Raw genomic sequence first — 23,029 nt, 5'->3', positions numbered from 1 at the left:
GAGATTGGACAAAACCTCAAAAAAAAAAACATAAAACAATCAAAATGTCTGAATGGTTTTGGATGGAGTCACTAAATAGAGAAGAAATGCATGCTCAGTAATTATGGGGACACAGCATCAATTAGTAAAAACTATATAGAATACAAACAAACCAAGCCCCTAAGAGGAGAAAATCACAAATGTTTCTCCAAATCAAACAAACCCTATTATTACACAAAAAAACAAGAGAGATTCTTCTTAGTGAGTTCACGTGAACAGCTTCTCCGATATGTTTGTGAAATAACCTTCATCACTCACTTCCTTTTCTCCCTTGAATATCTCTCCATCATCGAAACCTGTTCCACACATTCCCATTATTTAAAACACTTGTCACACCAATTATTCTATCTCCAATAACTAGATTCTATTTTGTGAACGCTTTATTATTTTACCTGTCCCCAAGTCTTCTGTTTCATCGATGACAACCGCTGCTACTTCTGTCCTCTTAAAGGACTCGAGTGACTTCCAGTCCGAGCTTCCATTTCCTTCTATACAAACTTGGTTTCTTGAAACCCAGTCTTCAAGAAGCTCCATGTTGCTCTGTGATAACGGGTCTGCATTGTCATCTCCGCTTTCAACCCCCCTGAAAGAGACAGATAACCTTTTTAGTTGTGACTTGTGATTGAGAAGAAGCAAAATGATTTCAACTTACAGTCTTCTGAGACGCATGTTGTACTGAACAAACACAAGATCACTAAGACGCTGTCTCTCAATGGAGTTCTTGGATTCATATACTTTCTTCAAAGGTGTCAGGTTTCTCCCAGAGCCAACCAATGAGCTGCATGTCTGACTCAGAAGACGTATAGCAAATCGTGACAGGTTCAAGCAGCTTTCTCCATACGTAGACCACCACTCAGCTAAAAACAACCAAAACATGTTTTAAGTACTTATCAAAACACTTTCATGAGATTCAATGGCGTACCAGGAAGCATTGTGTCTCGAGCTCTGATTGCTAAGTTCCTTCCAAAGATCCCAACAGCATTCTTGTAAGAGTTAATGTCCTTTCCTATTATATCTTGAATAGTATCTTCAGGAACCAACTTCTCTATGCAATCAACCACAGCTAAGTGTATCTCGCTACGCATCTCTTCCCCAATGTTGTAGAAGAACTTGGGGTTAAGATAGAAACCAGCAGCATGCAAAGGAAGACGCTGCTGCTGCAACCACCACTTATCTATAATCTTCCAGAAGACCATGTAATCCTCCCTGTGAACAAGATGCGTCTTAATCGCTTCCTTCGCTCTATACACTGCCGCATAGACATACCCCATCCCAGGCCTCCTCACAGAACAAACAATCCTTAAAACGCGCAAAAGAGGAACCGTTATATTGTTCGCCAACGTCAACGCCTTCCAGAAACTCTCGTCGTTGATGGTCTCAGTCATCGCTAAACCACCAGCTTCTTTTGAGTACGAACACTCGTTCCACTCGGATGATGTCACCATCGCCTGCAAATGAGGCTTTAGCTCAGCGATCCTCGCCATAGTTGCGAAGTTAGTGGAGTAAGTGGTGAAAGCTGGCTGGAGAATGTCGTTGCCGTAAGTGAACTTCTTCATGAGGTTCAAGACGCCGCTGTGGTTGTAGATGATCCTCGTGACGGTTCTTGCTTGCTCGATGATTTCTCTTATCCAGTCTATCTTCCCGAACTCTTCGAGCATCTTGTCTACGCAGTGTGCAGCGCAAGGAACCCAGTAGAGAGAAGGATAGGCTTCCATCAGCTTCTTCCCTGCGGAGACGTAATGGTCTTCGCATTTGGTGATCACTTGAACGACGTTGGTGTCTCCTATCTCCTCAACCACCTCCTTAAGCACCTCACACAACTTATCATCATCATCATCATCAGCAGCATCAGAAGTGAGTATCTCTGAGGCATCAAAGGATCTCAGGAACACTACTTTCTCCGGACAGTGAACCAAGAAGTTAAGTACTTTATTCGATTCCTGGACTAAAACAGAACAGCCTGTCCTCTTCCACAGGGGCCTGCACTCGTCGATATCTTTCTTCACTTCCTCTACGCAGCTCTTCAAAATCCAACTTTTGATGTCTTCATTAGCAGGCAGAGAAACACCAAACCCTCCGGAAACAATCGCATCGACCAACGGCTGGAAGTTAACAGAGTTCACAGCGTCAAAGTCAGCTCCTATATCAAACAAGAACCTCCCAATCGCCATGTGAACCGTCTTCTCACGGTCCTTCGAAGAAGGATGCACAATGTTCTTAACACTACTAATAGCAACAGGGATCAGATTATCCATATCTCCACCAATCAAATCCTCAACATTAGCCAACTCACTTCTCTCTACAATGTTCTTCCTACTCCTGTAAGTCCTCTGCTTCGTCCTCCCCGAGCTCTGTCCACCACCAGCTGCAACTACTTCCCCGTTGTTCACGTAAGAGCCCTCGACGACCTGAGTCTCTTCCGGAGGGAAGTAAGCGATAGGCAGAGGCTCAGCGCTGGACCTCCGCCTCTTCCTCTGACGCCTCACGGTGCCGTCGATGCACTGCTGGAGGAAGAGACGGACCTCCTCGGGGACTTGGTCGCAGATGGTGCCTTGGCCTTTCTTGCCGGCGAGGTGCTCCTTGACGCGGGTGATGCCGCCTCCTTTGAACATCTTCTTGCAGTAGAGACATCTCATCTGGACTCGGTCTCCGTATTTGTAGACCTCGCAGTGCTTCCATGCACTGTCTTGTTTCTGTGGTGTGAGAGCTACTGGCTCCAAATCTGAATCCATTGTTCTTTTTCTACAAGAGAGACACGAATCACTACTAGATCCTCTGATCGAGGAGGGGAGAGACAGAACCGAATGTGTAAGAAGAAGAAGAAGAAGAATTAAACGAACCTGTTTGGTTTGCAGGTTGTGACCGGGTTGGTTGGTTGGTTACGCGGTTAGGTAATAAACTTTGATTAAATTACGGTTAAAGGACTTCGGTTCCGGGGAAGGATCAGGTGGAATCGGACGGAGGAGAAGGGTTTGAGTAACGGAAAGGGAGAATCTGAGGGTGGCGGAGAGATGCAATTTCTGGGAATTTTTATTTTGTCTTTTGAGATGAGCCGGCTTGATTAGGGTTCGAGAGGATGACAAGGGTTGGCCAGCTATTTCTGGTTTATAAAAACGATTATTTTTTAGTTTTTTTTTTAATTTAATCCTTTTTGGCTAAATTTGTTTTGTTTTTTCGACTTTTTGTAGCTAAATCGGTTTTAATTTTATTTGAGGACTGGTATGCAAATATAATAAAGTATAAGGGTTGAGATGATGATAAGTGACTTTATGTGCGGCATCTTCTAATTTTCTTTATATATAGATCTCGATTATATAATTGCTGAGAGTAAGTATGAAATTTTTCAAAATATAACAAATTAATATGAAATGTATATTTTTAATATTCATTTAAAACTGTTGGTTTAAATTTAGTGCTTATATTTCATATATCTGTATTTATTTTTATTAATTTAGTTTTAGTTAATTAAATAGGATCAATGATAATACAATTTAATAATTATATCTTTTTATCAATTCACTTTTATTTGTTGGAAAATAATCATTTTAATTAACATTATTTCTATCATTTGGGTAATTATGATTTACAAATAATATTAAATTTTATTTTATTATTTTATATTTTTGCTATGTTGATTTATATTTTATACAATTAACTTAATTATTTTAAATACTAAATCACTAGTCACCTAACAAATCAAAAATTGACATTTGGCAAAAAAAATTCAAAAGCAAAAAAAAAAAAAATCATCGACACAGCTGTTAACAATCTGAGTTAATTACAAAATTATATCAATTCCATTTGTTAAAAAAAATAAATGTCCCTCAACATAAAGAATCACATGTTCCCCATTTTTGTAGTACCATGTCAAACTGTTTATTCCAAATGTTTTTATCAGATGTTTTTTTTTCTTTTTTTTTTCTTTTCTCTATCTTTCCTATTCTCAATCGTCTCGTTTTTTCATAATTTTTTAGTTTAAGTGTAGCAACAAAATCAATAGAGCTTTCTCATTATTTTTATTCAAATTCATTTTTCTCTGCTCAAAGTAATATTCTCTTATTCCTTTTATATGATTCAGCTTGAAATTTATATGGTGATAATAGCAAAAAAAAAGGATCTTATATGGTGTTTACATTTATAACAAAAAATAATCTTGATTTTCAACACATGTTATAATAAAAGAATTCAAGTAAAATTAAAGAATTCTCCATGTACGCAGTACAGGCTTAAAATCCTAGTTAAGAATAAACATGAAAAAAACAAACCCAAACACACAAAATAAAAACTCTATTCTCTATAGAGAGAGAAAAATTTTATCCCCTCTTAACAATCATACTAGATTTTGACCCGCGCTTCGAAAGCGCGGGTTTCATTTGGTTATAAACAAAATTTGATATGAATTAATATTCTATGATTTTTATATTATTATGTTATAAAATCGTATTATATCGAATAAAGAAATTTGTTAAAAGTTATAAAATTTATGAATTAGTTTATGTGAGATTTTGTATGTATACTCTTATGAACTTTTTCTTAGGCATAGGCATTTTTCTCGGATCCAAAAAGCTGAACCGAAACCAACACGGAAATACATGATCGGGTCCAAAATCGAGTAAACTACACATTGGTATTTTTTGGACCCGCAGACCTTTGTTCGAGTCGGGTACCCAAAGTACTTGAATATTTTGTGTATATTATGTATACTTGGGTATTTCAGATTCTTTTGAGTATTATAGAAATTTTTAAGTTTTAGATTCGGATTTTCGGTTATAGTTTCGGGTTTGGGTAAAATTTCAAATTATATTTCGGGGATTTGAATAAAACTTTGGATATTTTTGGTTCTTCAGATAAAATTTTGGTTTTTGGGTATTTGAATATTTTCAGATATTTGTTTAGATTTTCGTGTTTTGCCTTTTTGAGGATTTCAAGTACATTAAGTCTTTTCGGGTCCTAATTACCTAACTGATCCGAACCTATTTTGTACCAAAATTACATATATTTTATAGATATTTGAATTATAGACTCGAAACAAACCGGATCCAAAAGAACATATACAAACCCAATATAGACCTACATTATTGCATAACAACCATAATGTTGAGTGATAAAATATTTTAGAGAAGAAGTGTATCACACTAAATATTTTACAAAATCTAATTTTTTTTTATATTTAAATATTATTTATTTTTATTAGTGTTAATCTATTATAAAATTTATCTATTTTCTTTTAATTTAGATTTGAAGTTAATTTTATAATAATATTTATTTATTCATTTATTTATTTATAGCCGAAGTCCTAGTTTGGTATAAAATTATTCAAATAGTTTTGAGAAGAAGCTATGGTGTTTGTTGATTGAATTTTTAATTTTGAGATTTGAAGACCATGTTTTTCTTTTGTAATTCGATTTGAAGAATATGTTCTAGGTTGTTTATTGCTGTTCTTAATGATGTAGGTCGAAGAAGAAAAACCAAAAGTTATAGAGCTTTTTGGCTAGGGATAGAAGTCATTGCTATCATATATAGAAATGGTATTTATTTGATGTGTAATACTATTAAATGTATATGATAGGTTTTATTTGATGTGATATTATACTATTAAATGTATACGAATTTCATGGAAATATAAGTAATTGCTGCGGTCATCAATATACTTAGAAAATGTAATTATTTAATGTGTTATACTATTAATATGAATCGATAACAGCTTTAATATTACCGTATAGTTAAGAGCTTTAACACTACCATATAGTTAGAGATAATTAGGAAAATATTATGTGAGACCAAAAATATTGTTAGTTAATGAAAGAGTGCAGCAACATTTTATATGTAGATTTTTTAAAACTCCTTCCCTTTTAATAGTATAGATATCTTTTAGAAGGGAGGAGATATCAACCTTTTGTTTTTTTACGGTAGATATTTCGACTTTAGATCGGTTTTGACTTCGCATTAGGCGTTCTTTCTTCGTTTTGGCAATTTTGTGGTGTAATTTCAATTGATTTCTTGGGAAATTTTTGATTTCATACTGGCTGACAAAAAAAAAGTAGTATTTCTGTTTTTTAATCATGAATGGAATCACTACCTAGGTTGTTTTTAGTTTTTAAAATCTAAATACAACTAGGAACGTTACCATGAAACACACAGAAAAATTCTTATAATTATATGTGTTTTTTCACTAATTTTCTGTCCAATTCATCTTTTGATGAGCTCTTATGTTTTTTCTGATATCATCGCATTGTTTATGGTAAACTCAAAATGTTTGGATTTTGTAATAGTATTTAAATCTTTCTATAATTTGAGAATTAGTTGCCATAAATTGTTATTTGTAATATTTTTTAGATTATATGGCAAGTGATGTTAAATGTTTTTAGACGTAACTTAAATTTTTAGTTCTAATTTAAATAAATTAAAATTAAAATCAATCGACCAATCAAATTATAACAATTTTTTGAAACTTCACCTATGAGTGACACGTCACCAGAAATCACTAAAGTGATTTCTCATTTAATATTTAACTAGATTTTGACCCGCGCTTTTAAAGCGCGGATTTATTTTTTATTTTTTTCAATTGACAAATATTTAGTAAATGTCATATTTTTATATATTTGTGTTTTATTTTATAAAAGATTTAAACTTTTATCTTTATTTATCGTATTTTGTTAAGTCGTAAAATTCATCCCTTATGATACATAGACTTGTGAGGTCGGCAAGATCACGAGGAATGTGGCCAGAGAGCTTGTTACGTGATAAGTCCAGTGACTCGAGCTGAACCAGATTCGCCAAAGATGAAGGTATGTTGCCGACAAAACCGTTGCTTGATAGGTTTAGCACTTTAAGAGCTTTCACTTGACCTTGGAGTCTGTTTCCTGAAAGATCAATTAGTGTTAAGATTGCACGGATCTTGGTGTAGTTCAACTCTATTCCTTTGTTCATTAAGACCATTGAGTCCTGGTAAAAGTAGTTGTATCCCATGTACTCCAGTCAGTACATGAAGAAGTGTGACGGTAAGGTTCCCGTGAAGTCATTGTGTGAGATGCAACATTGGGATGGTACTGTAGTGACCCATGAAACTCATTGGAGCGGAGGACTGGTAGGTGTAGCTCTGGTAAGGATCCTAACCAGAATGGGAAAGTGTCGTTGATTCTGTTGTGCTCCATGTTTAGAACAAGAGCAACCCGACAGAGATCTTGGAAGTTTCCCCGCCAATTGGTTGTGACCAACATTGAGTGACCTTAGGTTGCAGTCGTTGAGATATACGTCTGGTAGTTTTCCAGTGAGGTGATTGTTAGCGACCCCTCTTGATGAGATTGCTGAGGCATTGTGGAACAGATCCGCTGAAGTTGTTGTTTGATAAATCAACGACACTTAGAGAGGCCATGTCACATATTGCTCTGGGGTTCTCTCTAGACAAGTTGTTTTTGTTCAGAAATAGTGAACTCATCATCGTTCTTGAGACATCTTTTGGGAATTCTTTGAAACCGTTGATTGCGTTGTAGGAAAGTTCAGCATAATGTAATTCTGGTAGTCTCCATAACCATGCGGGCACTTGACCTTTAATGCTGTTGTTAGAAAGGTCTATCATAGAGATATATTGTAGGGAGCTTATGAACTCTGGGAACACTGTGATACCGCAGCCAGACAAGAACAAATATATCAACTGCGATGAAAGGGTGGAAACTGAACTACTCATGTTTTCTACTGAAACGTGACTGCCTGAGAGATCCAAGATAGACAACGACTTGAGAGGCAAGGATAAAACTGCATTCAAATCAATCCTAGCAATGGTGGTATTTATGTGGGATAGAGTAAGTTGTTGGAGCGACTTGAGATGCCAGAAGATACCAACGTCAAGTGGGCCTCGGGTGTTGAGATAGGAAAGATCAAGATACACAAGGTTGACTAATTTGGATATGGATGTAGGGATTGGTCCTGTGAGATTGTTTTTTGAAAGAACTAAGCTTTGTAGCTTAGACATTGAAGATATATTCCCAATCTCAAGAGGGGGGAAAAGTGCCATTTTCGACCCCAACTATTTCAGTCGTGCCAAATACGACCCGAACAATTGATCAGTGCCAAATACGACCTCAACTCAATTATAATTCAAAAAAACTACCCGAATTTCTTAAAACGTGCCTAAATCTACATTGACTCTAACAGAAGTTAGTCAACCGTTAACAAGATAAAACGACGTCGTTTTGATACGAGAAAAAGTGTCAATTTCGACCCCAACACTCTCAGTCGTGCCAAATAGGACCCGAACAAATGATCAGTGCCAAAAACGACCTCAACTCAATTATAATTTAAGAATAATTACCAAATTTTTTTAAAACGTGTCTAAATCTACATTAACTCTAACAGAAGTTAATCAACCTTTAACAAGATAAGACGATGTCGTTTTGATATATGCATTTTTTTAAAAATATGTTCATTTCGGGACTCAAATTCGTGCTGGTATATCCTTTTAAAGGGGCACACTAACAACTAGACTAAAATACTTTTTTGAAATATTATTACAAATTGAAATTCTCCATTATATAAACTACTATTCTTCTTCCTCTTATCCAATTTAAAACTTTGGTGATTGCTTTATATATTTTAGTTATTGTTTAATTTGTCTAATATTTTGTACAACATATCTTAGTGAAAGAAAGGTAAAAGGCCTCTTAACATTTTTGAACAAAATATCAAAATATATAATATTAACTTTGAAAACTAAAAAAAAATCCGATTAATTTTAAAAATTAAAAATAATTTATATAAGAAAATTGTATAAATAAATTCAAAGTTTTAAGCATATTTAAGATCGTATAATAATAAATATTTTATTATTTATATTTTAGTAAGATATAATTTTATTAAAGATATGATAAATAAGAAAAACATGTTAATGTATTTATATAAATCAGGAAAAATTGTCACCAAAATTTTAAATTGGATAAGACGAAGAATAATAGTAGTTTATATAATTTCAAATTTGTAATAGTATTTTAAAAAGTTACTTTTATCTAGTTGTTAGTGTGCCCATTTAAAAGGGTATCACAACACGGTTTGAGTTCCGGAATGAACATATTTTTTTAAAAAAAATAGATAGATATATATATATATATATATACGATGTCTTCTTATCTTGTTAACGGTTGACTAAATTCTGTTAGAGTCAATGTAGATTTATGCACCTTTTAAGAGGTTCAGGTAGTTTTTCTTAAATTATATTTAAGTTGGGGCGGTTTTGGCACTGTTCATTTGTTCGGGTCCTATTTGGCACGACCGAGAGTGTTGGGGTAGAAATTGGCACTTTTCCTCGTATATCAAAACGACGTCGTTTTTATCTCGTTAACGATTGACTAACTTCTGTTAGAGTCAATGTAGATTTAAGTACGTTTTAAGAAATTCGGGTAGTTTTTTCGAATTATAATTGAGTTGAGGTCGTATTTGGCACTGATCAATTGTTCGGGTCGTATTTGGCACGACTGAAATAGTTGGGGTCGAAATTGGCACTTTTCCCCTCAAGAGGGCCACTGAAATGGTTATCACCCAAATCAAGACTCTCCAGACAAGGAATGTTGAAGAAAGTAGAAGGGACTGTTCCGAAGAAAGAGTTTGAGGCCGCGTTAAAGATATTCAAGTTGGAGAGTGAATTGATGTTGTGAGGAAGCGTGCCTGTGAAGTGATTGGAGGCGAGTGATAAGGATGATAACTTTGTAAGATTGAATAGCGCAGTGGGAATTTCACCAGCAAGGTTATTATAACCAAAGTCAAGAATGTTGAGATGAGAAAGGTTTCCAATTGAAGACGGAATCTTCCCTGTGAATTTGCAGTCGGAAAAACTCAAAACCTTCAAGTGTTTGAGGTTGCTGATAGAGTACTCTGGAATGCTCCCTGAAAGAGATGTATCAGTGACGTCCAAATATACAAGAGAGTTACTTCCATTGAATTCTGGGAGAGAGGATTCTAGGTGTGGATTGACACTCAAATCAATGGATCGAATAGTAGGACTCAGCCGTGGAAATCGACCAAATAAGTTGCAACCATGAAGGCGGATTGATCTTAGAGAGGTCAGGTTTGAGATCATCATCTGAGGCATTTCTGAGGAAAGGTTTACATGGCTCAGATCAAGTTGTCTAAGGTTTGTTAAGTTCTGTGCAAGTTGAGAAAGAAAGGGTTTTCCAGGGGATGAGAGAGTCTGAGAATACATAAAAATAGAAGAAAGATCGAGGGAGACCAACTTGGTTAGGTGAAGAATCTCTGTTGGAATTTCACCAGAAAATGAAGTGTAGGAAAGGTTAAGTCTTTGTAAGCCCATGAGTTCATTGATCCTAGTTGGGATTGAAGAGGCATTGAAATCATTGTAAGCAAGGTTCAGACTCCGGAGATATTGCAGTCTGAAAAGACTGCTATTGGGTTTGAAATGGCCATGGAGGCAGCTGGAACTAAGGTCTACCCCAATCACCACACCTGAGTTAGCATCACATGTGATACCGTCCCAATAACAACAATCGGTATTGTTTTCCCATGATTTTCTTTTGGGAGAAGAGGTGACACAGAACGAGGTCCAAGCACCCTGAATTCCCTCATCATTAAACTCACTCTTGAACTCGAGAAGTGCGTCCCTTTGGTCTGGACGACACAGTGTAAGAGAAGCATAAGTGTATGAAGAACTTGAAATAGAGAAGAAGAGAAGAAAGATGGTTCCTATCATCCTTTCGTTTCTTTTGCTTGTGCGTTTTAATTGTGGTAAGTGGTGATATTGTTCTGTGGACTTTGATCCCTACATATACATTAGTGACATGACATTGTTCATTTAGTAGTATGAACACACTCAGCAGCTGTTGATGACATTTTATTCAAAAAGAGGTTTTGATTGTCGTTATAAACATTCAAAAGTTTCTTGGCTTCTATTCTATAAAAAGCCAAAGCGGTATTAAACTTTAAGTGTTCAATACAATGTTTCCGTACGAGTATGCAGTGAAAGAACCATATCCTAAGTCATAGATGTTGACGAGGGCGTTTGTTAAGATCCAATGTCTTATGAAAGAGAAAAGAAACTCGTGTTATGTTCTTCTTTCATATGATTAGCGGAAGAGACGATGGTAGCCTCTCTAGAGTTTGATGTGATTGACATAACGTTTTACGTCAATGACTAATTTGATCTTTAGTTTGCCTCTAATTCATCATTAAACGTGCTCCTCATGTTTTTGTTTCTTGTGTTTTTTTCTGTTGTTATACAGTATATGGAGTGACAACTTAAGCATGTTTTCATAGACTCGGTGACAGAGATTCCAATTGCAATACCTTTGTAACGCTTATAAACCAGTTTAAAAATTCACTGTATAAATAGCCTATACATTCATACTCATACCCTGCGTGTTTAATAAATGCCTATCCAGATGGTCAGAACTTGGAACATTTCAAACATTGTCACTATGGTAGAAATACCATATAGTAAGTCATCAATGTCGACGAGTGCATTTTGTAATCTGACACAAAATGCCAAGAAGTCAAACGAAAAGAACAAGGCAATTTGTATGGTTTATTTCCACCATGGAAGCCAAGAAGTCGAACAATATCATTATCATCAGAGAGATGGGAAAAGCTTTAACAGTTTCTCAAGTAAATAGAGAGAAGCAGCTAACACATCAAAGCAAGCCAACAAAACAAGATTGACAATGTAGAGTAGAAGACAACAACAACCTTAACAAAACAGTAAGTGGAAGCAAGAGCATCCAGTTTCTGAAGAGGGCTCTATCCTTCACTCACAGCTGTTCCTAAGCGTGTTTATGGCACACCAAACTAGCGTTTTATGGAGATGCCTAAGGCGTTTTGCTCATCGCCATTGCTCCAAAAAGGAACGAGCCTTTTAAAACTTTAAAACCAAGCTTACACCAAAATTGATGATCATACAAAAACCGAATACCATTTCAATAAAAATCAATCCAACGTTGTAAAAACTGGAACCAGATTTGATCAATTAGAACTTAACACACAAACCAGTGACAATATATTAATAAACGCACCAATATAGCAAAAATGCTCATAACTAAAAATGACAAAACCTCAAGAATTAAACTTCAAACCAAACGGTCTTAAACCAATCCAAAACATGGTTCCACATTCATTCTCGAAATTACATAAGCATATTGTAAATTCCATTACAAAAAGATCTCAGAACCTAAGCTTGGTAAAGAACCACCTGTTTTTTCCGGTCTTGAACCTCTCCTCGAGCTTAGCCTTAGCCTCCTTAAGAGCCGCCACCTTCTTGTCCTTCGAAGCCAGAGCTTCCAGAGTCGCAACCTCCTTCAGATCCACGTCCAATGTGTAACGAGTAGGCATCAGATGCTGGTAGTTCACCACCTTGATGAAGCACTTGACTCGAGATTTCTTGGCCGTCTTCTTGGCTGAGTCCTTGCGGATGACCTTGCTCGGATACTTCTTCAGTCCCGCGACGAGGCAGTGTCCGTAAGGACGCTCGCGGTTTCCGTCGTCGAAGGAGCGGATGATCACTGCCTTCTTCCCGGCGTAACGGCCTTGGAGGAGGATAACCGCTTTGTTCTGCTTCAGGAACTTAACCATGGCTGCTTCTCCCTTCCGGCGAAAAGGTTACTTGCAGAGACAAACGACGGAGAAATGTTTAGGTTTTTCATATTTATATGTGTTCTATGAAAAACCCTAAAGGTGTCATGCATCTAATTGGACCCATTTATAATGGGCTTCGCTATAGAAATCCATACAAAACACCACGACAAAACAAGCCTCGTCTTATAAAATGAAGGTCCAAAAGTCTTCCTTTTTTTTGAGCAAAAGAAAGTTACTTTTTTACAGTAAAACAGAACCAAAATTTTTCACTTACAGTATGATGATTTCTCTATATAAAGTTTTTATATGCATTTGAATATGGAAATATTTACGCTGGAAGACACAACTTGAGTTTGCAATATCACTAAAAGACACATTGTCTATGTAGCACATTTTTTCATGTTAGATTTACCAACATAACCTCCAACTAAGAGAGGCAAAGAGAGAGGTGACTCTCGTTAGCTAATCCAACTAACCAAACCGATATAATTTTTTTTATCTTTTGTAAAAAGGAATAAAACATTTCTAATAATCTTATATCTTTCCTTATCTTCACAAAATCTATCGTTGTTTCTAATGAACCCTAGTTTCTTTCTCCCCCGACATCTTCTAGATCCAGAAATCGAAATCCGAAATTGAACCCCTTTCTCATTATGTCGACGTCTTCTTTCTCCCTGAAACTCGACGTCTTCTTTCTCCCCGAATTTCTTCCCGAAATCAAAATCGACATCTCGATCTCTGTTTCTCGACCTCGAAACTCTGTTCTTTACCGCCTCGAGTGATTCACAGATTAGCTCCAAATGAAAGGTTAGATCCCGCTTCTTAAAACAACTACTTGACTCTGTCTTCTCGGTTCAAACCCTAACTTTTTGCATCTTGAGAAATTGAACCCCTTTCTCGAGGCTCAATCCCGCAGAAACCGATGGCGGTGGTAGTGGAGGGCGTGGGGGAAGAAGCGGTGGATACCGCAGTGGAGGCGATGGTGGAAGACGTGAGTATGGATACAATGGTGGTGGTTGGTGGAGGTGGATGCCGAAAAATGTGGACACATGAATCAAGGTTTTGTGGATGAAGATCTTGCGGACGAGATCTTATGTTCAAGGTTTTGTGGATGAACATTCGGCATCCACCTCCACCAACCACCACTACAAGAAAACATCGGCATACTGAGGGAAAAAATCGTCGGTATGTCGTCGGAATAACGCTATTTCGAGGACATACCGACGAAAAAAGTCCTCGGAAATTCATTTTTCCTCGGAAATCCCTCGGAAATTTTCGACGGAATTCCGAGGAAACTAAATTCTGAGGAAACTCCGAGGACACTAAGTTCGTCGGAACGTTCCTCGGAATATACCGAGGGACGCCTTCCTCGGAATATTTCGATGGAATTTCGATGGTCCAATCCTCGGAAGTTTCGACGAAACATTCCTCGGAATGTTCATAGGGAATTTCCGAGGAAGGTGGCCCTCGGAAAATTCCGAGGAACTTCTTTCCCTCGGGAACTTCTTTCCCTCGGAATTTCGGAAAAAAATATTTTTTTTGAAATTTAAATTCGAAAATATAAAATTAAAATTAAAATTGAAAACATATTAGATAATATTCAAAGTTAAATAAAAATAAAACATTCCGAGTTTTTGAAAGAAAAAAAAAACTACGGGTCTTGAATGTTCGGAAACACCTCGTTCGGGTACATCCTCTTCATCATCTCTATCATTTGCTCGTTCAGCCTCTTCTGTGTCTCATAGCCCGCCTGTTGAGCTGCCATCTGAGTCTCCAATGCAGATATGCGATCATCCTTGTCCTTCATCTGAGCCGTAAGTACTTCTGGATCAACATAGGGCGGTGGTGCAGAAGAAGGAGCAGCCCACCGGGAGCGACGACCCAAACCGACCAAACGTCCCTTCTTCTTTGGAACCGACTGAAATATTAAATAACCAATTTAAATAATATAAAAAGATGATAAAATAAAAATCAAGAAATAAATGAATTTAACTTAAAAAAAAAAAACTTACCGATTCAACGATTTTGTTGATTCGAACCCGGGACAAGTTGGTCGAAGCCGTCGAATCGTCATCATCGGTTTGAAGCTGAGACACTTCGTCATACACCTGAGTTTGGACCAGGTCGACCACGTCCCTCACAAGACCATCATCAATCTGACCGGTCTTCTTGTTGGTATACGCCCTTTTCATTAGGGCGAGATCATCAACCGGCGCGCCCTCATTTTCTTCCACCTTGAAAAAAACATAAATTAAACAAACATTAGAAATTTGAAGAAATGCACAAAAAATAAAATTCTGAAACTTAAATAATTGAAGAAAAAACGGTTGAACTTACCATGCGATCCCCCAGAGTGGTAATAGATTGAGCACCCAAGTTATGCTTGTAGATGTCCTTCCCTTTACGGTCGCTCCTGCGGTTGTTGGAGTTGGTGGAAGAAGTTTCTTTCGTCTCTTCCTTATCCCAATGCGCACACAACTCCTTCCAGACCGTGTCGTTCATCGACTTTGGGACCTTTTAATTAAAAAAAAAAGAAGATAGTTAAATAAATAAAAAAATAGTTTAATAAATTTAAAAATTGTTTAATAAATTAAAAACTACCTTGTTTATTTCCCACTTCTTCTTCCACTCGTACATCTGCTTCCCATAGTTGTCTATAACTTTATGGACGAAGTGGTGATAGATAGAGAGCGTATCATCGGAATTCCAGTTGAATTCTTGCTGAAATAGTTTAAAAATAGTTTTTAATCAAAAAAATATAAATAGTTTAATAATTACAAAGAAAAAGTTTTAATAAATAAAAAATAGTTTAATAATTAAAAAAATAGTTTTAATAAATCCCAAAATAGTTTAATAATTACAAAAAAATAGTTTTAATAATATTTAAAATGTTTAATAAATATAGAAAATAGTTTAATAATTACAAAAAATAGTTTTAATAAATAAAATATATAAGTAAAAAATTAGAATACTTACCGCAAACTGACGAAACCACAGATGCTGCTTCTCGGTAGGGAAGTCAGTGAAAGTCGGATGTCCCTTGTCGAGGGCCGAGTACATCATCCGGTTGATCCATGCGCTGATCGCGTTCCCAGATCGGTTGAACCTAATAAAAAGAACAAATTATTAATAATGAATCAAATTTTAAAGAAAAAAATAATAGTTTAATTACCATGTTTGTCCCCGTCCATGTGGATACGGAGTGAGATAGGGAAGATGGTCACGACCGGGCTGTCGAACCAACTCTGCAACACTCATCACTCCCGGAGGACCCGGAGGAGCAGGAGCGGGTGCAGCAGCGGGAGCGGGAGCAGCAGGAGCGGGTAATGGAGAGGGAGATGTATGGTAGGAGCTGTGGGGCGAAAGGGAATCCTGATTATGGCTGGACGAACCCCGAGACTGGCTCCCCATACCACCCCGGCTACGACGCGGTCGAGGACGGATCTGATCATCATTAGACTTGTAAATTAAAAAAAAAACATATTTAAGAATAAGTTCTAATAATTTTAATAAAAAAAACAGTTTAAATAAAAAATAGTTAAAGCATAGTTTTTAATCACAAAAATATAAATAGTTTAATAATTACAAAAAAAGTTTTAATAAATAAAAATAGTTTAAAAATTAAAAAATAGTTTTAATAAATCACAAAACAGTTTAATAATTACAAAAAATAGTTTTAATAATATTTAAAATGTTTAATAAACATAAAAATTGTTTTAATAATATTAAAAATGTTTAATAAATATAGAAATTTATATTTTATATATATAATACATAAAACGTTTTATAACCACAAAAAATGATTTTAAATATTATATATATGATTTTTAATCACAAAAAAAGTTTTATAGATTTTAAAAATGTTTAATAAATATATAAATGATTTTAAAATGCAAAAAATAGATTTTTTATACAAAAAACGTTTTCATATTATATATATATAATACAAATTAGATTTTTATAACCACAAAATTAATAAAAACTAAAAAAAAAAAATCCAAATCAAGTGAAATACATAATCAAACTCGATTTTACACAATCCTACCATTCACCCTAACAAAAATCTATAAATCTCATTCCAAAATCATCAAATCTACTTAAAGACCATACAAATCTAACCTAACAGAGTGGGATAGGGTTCATACATGAGGATTAGGGTGGAAATCGCGAGGGAGAAGAGAGAAAGCGCCGAAAATCGCAAGGGAGAAGAGAGGAGTCGACGAAATCACAGGGAAAGAGAGTGCGGCGGAGAGAAATGGGGAAGAAGGTCGGGCTCGACCTAATAAAATGAGCCGTCCGACGGAAACTATCCGTCGGAATTTCTTCGGAATTATTTACTATATCCGTCGGAATTTCCTCGGAAATCATTAATTCAATTTTCGCGAAATATTTGGCGGCTTGGTTTACCCGGTTAAATGAAAATAGTCCGAGGAATCAGGTTTCCTCGGAATACCCTCGGTAATTACCGAGGAAATTCTGATGAACCAGGGTTTGGAGTTTCAAAACATCGATTTTTTTCGCCGTATTTCATTTCTTATACAATTATAATGCATACCATTGAGGATTCTTTGTATAGATGATCATAAACCATGAAATAACAAAATTTCAAAAATAATTGTAAGTATTCCCTTTACCGTTTATTAAAGTGTATAAGTGTTTCTCCTACGTTGTGTGGTTTTCGTTCATGCAATCGTAAAAGTGTTTGTTATTGGGTAAAACACCAAAGTTTGACTTCATAATCTGGTTAAGACACTTAATGAAGGTTATATACGTGTTATTCAATCCGCAAAACATTGTTTTCGGTTTAAAACCCCTAGTTCCTCGGAATTTCCTCGGAATATACCGAGGGAATTCCGAGGAAAATAATGGAATTTCCGAGGAAACCCCTATCTTCCTCGGAATATTCCGAGGAAATTCCAAAGAAGAGGACTCTATAATCAAATCCCTAAATTGACAAGGTCTATTCCGAGGAAATTCCGAGGAAAACCTATCTTCCCTCGGAATTTCCTCGGTATTTATATTTAAAAAAAAAAAAAAAAAAGTCGACGCTAGTCTGTTTCCGAGTCATCATCACCAGATGAATCTGAATCTGGATCTTGGTGAAACTCTCCAATCACTGGTTCATCCTCTACGTGAACGGCGGCTTCCTCTCCGAAGTCGGTTAAATCGACTACAAGGCCAACTCCACCTAAAACTTCTGCTGCACTTAAGTTGCCGGATGTGTTTGGTTGTAGTGGGTCTTCCAGCTTAGAACTTCCCTGAACTCGGCCTCTCGGGTTGAGTCTTGTAACAGTAACCCATGGATCATCTCTGTTCCTTACCTGGGGGTACTTGATATAACAAACCTGATCGGCCTGAGAAGCAAGAATGAAAGGATCATAATATTGCAGCTTCCGTCTCGAATTTACTGATGTAACACCAAATGCATCTGTTCTCACACCTCGATCTGGAGTGTTGTCGTGCCAATCACAATAGAAAACAGTACATCGCAATTCAACCATGCCCAAATACTTGATTTCCAAAATCTCATGTATGTGTCCGTAGTATACATCATCTCCTGATGCAGAACAAACGTCAGCATCATAAGTCGTACTCGAACGTCTCCTCTTCTGAGTTGTGAATGCATATCCTCGAGTACAAAATCTCGGATATGACTTCACAACAAAGTTTGGTCCAACGACCATCTCGCGTATCCAATCGTCAAATGTTTCACCTCTGGCCAAACCAGCACTCGCATAAGTAAACATCCATCCAGCAAATTCTCTCTGCTTCATTTCTTCTAGTTCGTCCTATGTGGCGTATCTATATTCGAACCGCTTTTCTGCCATGAAAATCCTCTCATATTGAAGAACATCTTCGCAGTTGGTGAGCAAATATGTTTGCAAATGACTGCGCTCCTGCTCAGTAAGTCGACGGTCCTTTGGTTTTCCGCTAAGTCGTCCAACATCTGTGAAAATGTCTGGAACCGTAACATGATATGTTGCCTGTTCGCCTCTATCATCATGCCGAGCAGGTCTTCTGTTTTTGGTCTGAACTTCTGCTGGAAAGTAGTACTCGGCAAAGTTTGAAGTTTCTTCATTGATCATCTGTGCGACTATAGAACCTTCCACCCTACTTAAATTTTTCACCATCTTCTTCAAATGGAACATATATCGCTCATACAGATACATCCATCTATACTGCACAGGACCACCAAGTTCCAATTCTCTTACCAGGTGAATAACAAGATGCTCCATAACATCAAAAAATGAGGGAGGAAATATCTTCTCAAGGTTGCACTGAATCACGGCTATGTTAGTCTTCAAATTTTCAATACCTTCAAGAGTCACTGATCTCGTGCATAAATCGCGGAAGAAACCACTTATCCCTGCAATTGCTTCATGAACATTTCGTGGTAATAGTTCCTTGAAGGCAAACGGAAGGAGGCGCTGCATCATTACATGGCAATCATGGCTTTTCAAGCCAGTAAACTTTCCTTCCCTTATGTCGATACAGTTACGCAAATTAGATGCGTAACCGTCTGGAAATTCCACATCGTTTGAAATCCAATCAAAGAACGCATCCTTTCCCGCTGCATCAAGTCGGTATATGGGAAAATGAGCCCTACCATTCTCATCAACATAAAGTTCTGAACTAGCACATATATCGACTAAATCCAGTCTTGACTTCAAATTATCCTTTGTTTTACCTTGAACATTAAGGATCGTGTTCATGAGATTGTCAAAAAAGTTCTTCTCAATATGCATGACATCTAAATTATGCCTTAGTAGATGATCCTCCCAGTAAGGCAGATCCCAGAAAATACTTTTTTTGTGCCAGTTATGTAGGTCTCCAACACCATCTACCGGAAAACGCTCATGTCCACCGACGTCTTGCGTCCTTTCTGCACCAAAATCTCTAAGTTGTGTCTTCAAATCTTTCCCACGAATTTCCGGAGGTGGACTGTCAAACACCCTCTTGTTCTTCGTAAACAAATTCCTACTTCTACGATATGGATGATCTGGTGGTAGGAATCTCCTGTGACAGTCAAACCAACACGTTTTTCTTCCATGTTTTAGTTGGAAAGCATCAGTGTTATCTTGACAATATGGACATGATAGCCTTTCATGCGTTGTCCATCCAGATAACATACCATATGTTGGAAAATCACTTATTGTCCACATTAGTGCTGCCCGCATTTGAAAGTTTTCTTTATACGAAACATCGTATGTTTCAGCACCTTGAGCCCATAGTTGTTGCAACTCATATATTAGTGGCTGAAGAAACACATCAAATGATCTCTTAGGATGCTCTGATCCGGGAACGAGAATCGAGAGAAACAAAAACTCTCGTCGCAAGCACAAGTTTGGGGGTAGGTTGTATGGTGTAAGAATGACTGGCCGTAGAGAATACTGTCTTCCACTCTTGCCAAACGGGCTGAAACCATCAGTACATAATCCAAGGTATATATTTCTTCTCTCATACGCAAAATCGGGATACTTTGATTGGAGATGCTTCCCCGCTTTTGCATCTGAAGGATGTCTGATCTCACCATCTGTTGAGTGCTATGCATGCCATCTCATTGGTTGCGCTGTGCGTTCAGACAGATACAACCTCTGCAACCTTTCCGTCAAAGGCAAATACCACATCCTTTTATATGGCACTGGAACTCTTCCACTCGTATCTTTATAACGAGGCTTCCCACAAAATTTGCATGACACCCGCTGTTCATCCGCCCTCCAATAAATCATGCAGTTGTCTCTGCATACATCTATTACCTGATACGATAAACCAAGACCAGCTACGAGTTTCTGAACCTCGTAGTATGAGCCAGGAGCTACATTATCTTCGGGTAGAATACCTTTTACATAATCAACAATCGCATCCATACAGTCTTCAGCCAAATTATAATCCGTTTTAATGCCCATCAATCTTGTAGCAGATGATAAAGCTGAATGACCATCTCTGCAACCTTCGTACAATGGTTGCTTTCCAGCATCCAACATATCATAAAATCTCCTAGCTTCTGCATTGGGTAAATCTTCCCCTCTAAAATGATCATTTACCATCTGCTCAGTACCTACACCATAATCTACATCCGTTCTAATTGGTTCTTCTAATCTAACCGTTGGCTGAGGTTCGCAAGTACTACCATGTTCATAATCAGTTTCCCCATGATGATACCAAATTTTGTAACTTCGTGTAAACCCACTCAAATATAGATTAGTCCAAACATCCCACTCTTTAATAACCTTTTTATTTTTACATTTAGAGCAAGGACATCTTAACATACATGTTTTTGCTTCCGGTTGTCGGTGAACTAACCCCATGAATTCGGTTATACCTCGTTGGTATTCTTCCGTAAGCAATCTCGTGTTCGGATCCAAATGAGGTTGATCGATCCAAGAATGAAAATAATTTGAAGAAGACATGTTTTTTATGAATCAAATTCATGTGTAAAGAGAGTGAGAGGGAGGATGAAGATATGGAGTGAATGAAGAGGAAGAGGGGTGCTTGTATTTATAGGTGAAATCCTGCCGACAGACCGAGGAAATTCCGACGAAATTCCGATGCCAACGGCTAGTTCGTCGGAATTTCCTCGGAAATTTTAAAATCCCCCAACGGCTCTCTAACGTCTATAATATTTCCTCGGAATTCATCGATTTTTTCCGAGGAATACAATTTTCCTCGGTATTCCATAAGAATATTCCGACGGAATGATGTTTCCTCGGAATTCCGTCGGAATATTCCGAGGAAACCAAATTTTGTGTTTCCTCGGAATATCCTCGGAAATTCCTCAGGATATTCCGAGGATTTCATTTTCCGTCGGAATGTCCGTCAGAATACCGCTGTTTTCTTGTAGTGCACCACCATTTTATTTTCTTTTTTAAAAGATATCGAATCTGAAATAATGAAATCCTATGGTTGGTGAACCTAGCTCTTAGTGCACATTGTGCGGATAGACTTACTCTTGGGTTCACCCCTTAGGGTGAACCTCTAGGCTTACCAAAACAATAAGATTATGTTCTTTTATATTCGATATTTTTTAAAAAAGGAAATAAGATATTGTCAAATTATATTATCTTTTTAAAATTAAAAGGTAAAAATAAATAAATAGTAGTAATTACAAAAAAAAAAATTTAACGTCGTCAGCAAAACATTAAACCCTAAATCCTAAACCCTAAATTCTTGGGTAAACCCTTAACTCTAGGATAAATCCTAAACTCTAAATCAAAATCACTAAACACTAAAACACTCAAGGGTTTGGGGTTTAGGATTTAGGGTTTAGGGTGTTAGTGTTTTTTTATTTAGAGTTTATGATTTATCTAAGGGTTTACGGTTTACCCAAGGGTTTAGGATTTACCTAAGGATTTAGGATTTAAGGTTTAGGGATTAGGATTTATGGTTAAGTGTTTTGCCGACGATGTTAAAAAAATTAATTTTTTTTTTCTATAACTACTTTTTTTTTATTTTAAAAAACATAATATAATTTTTTTTTTAAAAACATAATATAATTTGACAATATCACTACAAGAAAACGTAATTTTAACGAGGAAGATTAACGAGGAAAAATAATCCTCGTAAAGAAACGTTGATTTTGCGAGGAAAGTACGTTGAGAAAGAAAAGCATCGTTATTTCGTCGTAAGCTAACGACAAAAAATATTCGTCGTAAAGACGATGTAAATTAACGTGGCTTTTACGAGGAAATAGTTTTTCCTCGTAAAAGCCACGTAAATTTCGCGAGTGCTTTACGACGAAATATTTTACGTGTACTTAACGAGGAAATTTTGAATCCACCAACTTGGTAGGTGGCTCACGTTTTTTTTTGGCCATACAATTAATTTTCGTCGTAATTTCATAGTAAAATTACAACTACCAGATTCGAAATTTTCTATAAATATGGATGTTAGAACATCATTTTAAACACACCAACAACAAAAAACGTGAAAGAAAAAAACACTACAAAAAAATACACTTATTGTTACGAAACTTTGTGACAAATTTTTTTTGTCACAAATCTGCGACATTTTGGAGACGATAGGTGACTAAGTTTTTTATGTCACAAAGACGTAGCTGTTTTGTCACAATATTATGACGTTCCAAGTAGTAATCCATTTTTGTCACAATTAGTTACCTAAGAGTGACGATAATAAACAATGTATTAGCCGTGACATATTTGTGACTATATTTACAGTTGTCTTTGTGACGATGTTGTGATGGAATAGTTAGTCTCATACTGTGACAAAAAGACTAGATAATTGTGACGAATTGGTATAAAATTATAACTGGCTTTTTTTAATAAGTATGACTAAAAATATCTTAAGTATCTTACAAGTTTCTTAAACTACAAAAGTTTTAGCATAATCGTGAATCATGATTATAGTGTATTCAGAAAGGCATTTTCCATAGGCATACAATTGAAGTGATCGAGGTATAGTG

At 36.5% G+C, this 23,029-nt stretch overlaps 3 protein-coding genes across 4 annotated transcripts; all 3 read right to left on the bottom strand.

Moving 5' to 3' along the window:
- Positions 1 to 45: 45 nt before the first annotated feature.
- Positions 46 to 3,141, bottom strand: LOC125574816. Of its 2 annotated transcripts, XM_048772913.1 has the most exons (5): positions 2,880 to 3,141; positions 962 to 2,781; positions 692 to 896; positions 432 to 622; positions 46 to 335 (listed from the first exon to the last, which is right to left on the bottom strand). In XM_048772913.1, the coding sequence occupies exons 2-5, from the start codon at positions 2,769 to 2,771 to the stop codon at positions 247 to 249; spliced, it is 2,295 nt and encodes a 764-aa protein (XP_048628870.1). In that variant the 5' UTR covers positions 2,772 to 2,781; positions 2,880 to 3,141; the 3' UTR covers positions 46 to 246. The 2 variants fall into 2 exon arrangements, with proteins under 2 accessions (XP_048628870.1, XP_048628871.1); XM_048772914.1 differs by lacking the exon at positions 2,880 to 3,141 and having other exon boundaries at positions 962 to 2,853.
- Positions 3,142 to 7,209: 4,068 nt separating this feature from the next.
- LOC106391513 (receptor-like protein 6) lies at positions 7,210 to 10,735 on the bottom strand. Its single transcript, XM_048772912.1, has 2 exons — positions 9,542 to 10,735; positions 7,210 to 8,029 (listed from the first exon to the last, which is right to left on the bottom strand). Exons 1-2 carry the CDS (start codon positions 10,733 to 10,735, stop codon positions 7,322 to 7,324), a joined length of 1,902 nt encoding a protein of 633 aa, XP_048628869.1. The 3' UTR covers positions 7,210 to 7,321.
- Positions 10,736 to 12,011: 1,276 nt separating this feature from the next.
- LOC111199850 (60S ribosomal protein L27-3-like) lies at positions 12,012 to 12,699 on the bottom strand. Its single transcript, XM_022690323.2, has one exon. It carries the CDS (start codon positions 12,604 to 12,606, stop codon positions 12,199 to 12,201), a length of 408 nt encoding a protein of 135 aa, XP_022546044.1. The 5' UTR covers positions 12,607 to 12,699; the 3' UTR covers positions 12,012 to 12,198.
- Between the last annotated feature and the right edge of the window lie 10,330 nt (positions 12,700 to 23,029).

Source organism: Brassica napus, unplaced genomic scaffold (assembly GCF_020379485.1).
Source record: "Brassica napus cultivar Da-Ae unplaced genomic scaffold, Da-Ae ScsIHWf_2046;HRSCAF=2696, whole genome shotgun sequence".
Taxonomy (NCBI): domain Eukaryota; kingdom Viridiplantae; phylum Streptophyta; class Magnoliopsida; order Brassicales; family Brassicaceae; genus Brassica; species Brassica napus.
This window is presented reverse-complemented; position numbering and strand designations above follow the sequence as displayed.

Excerpts from the sequence above, each read along its gene's own strand:
- LOC125574816 (XM_048772913.1), bottom strand. The coding sequence starts at position 2,771 with ATGGATTCAGATTTGGAGCCAGTAGCTCTCACACCACAGAAACAAGAC. Across the intron at positions 897-961 it reads TCGAGACACAATGCTTCCTG|CTGAGTGGTGGTCTACGTAT; the intron begins GTACGCCATTGA and ends GGTTGTTTTTAG. Across the intron at positions 336-431 it reads AACAGAAGACTTGGGGACAG|GTTTCGATGATGGAGAGATA; the intron begins GTAAAATAATAA and ends TGTGTGGAACAG.
- LOC106391513 (XM_048772912.1), bottom strand. The coding sequence starts at position 10,735 with ATGATAGGAACCATCTTTCTTCTCTTCTTCTCTATTTCAAGTTCTTCA. Across the intron at positions 8,030-9,541 it reads ATTTCAGTGGCCCTCTTGAG|ATTGGGAATATATCTTCAAT; the intron begins GGGAAAAGTGCC and ends CCCCCTCTTGAG.
- LOC111199850 (XM_022690323.2), bottom strand. The coding sequence starts at position 12,606 with ATGGTTAAGTTCCTGAAGCAGAACAAAGCGGTTATCCTCCTCCAAGGC.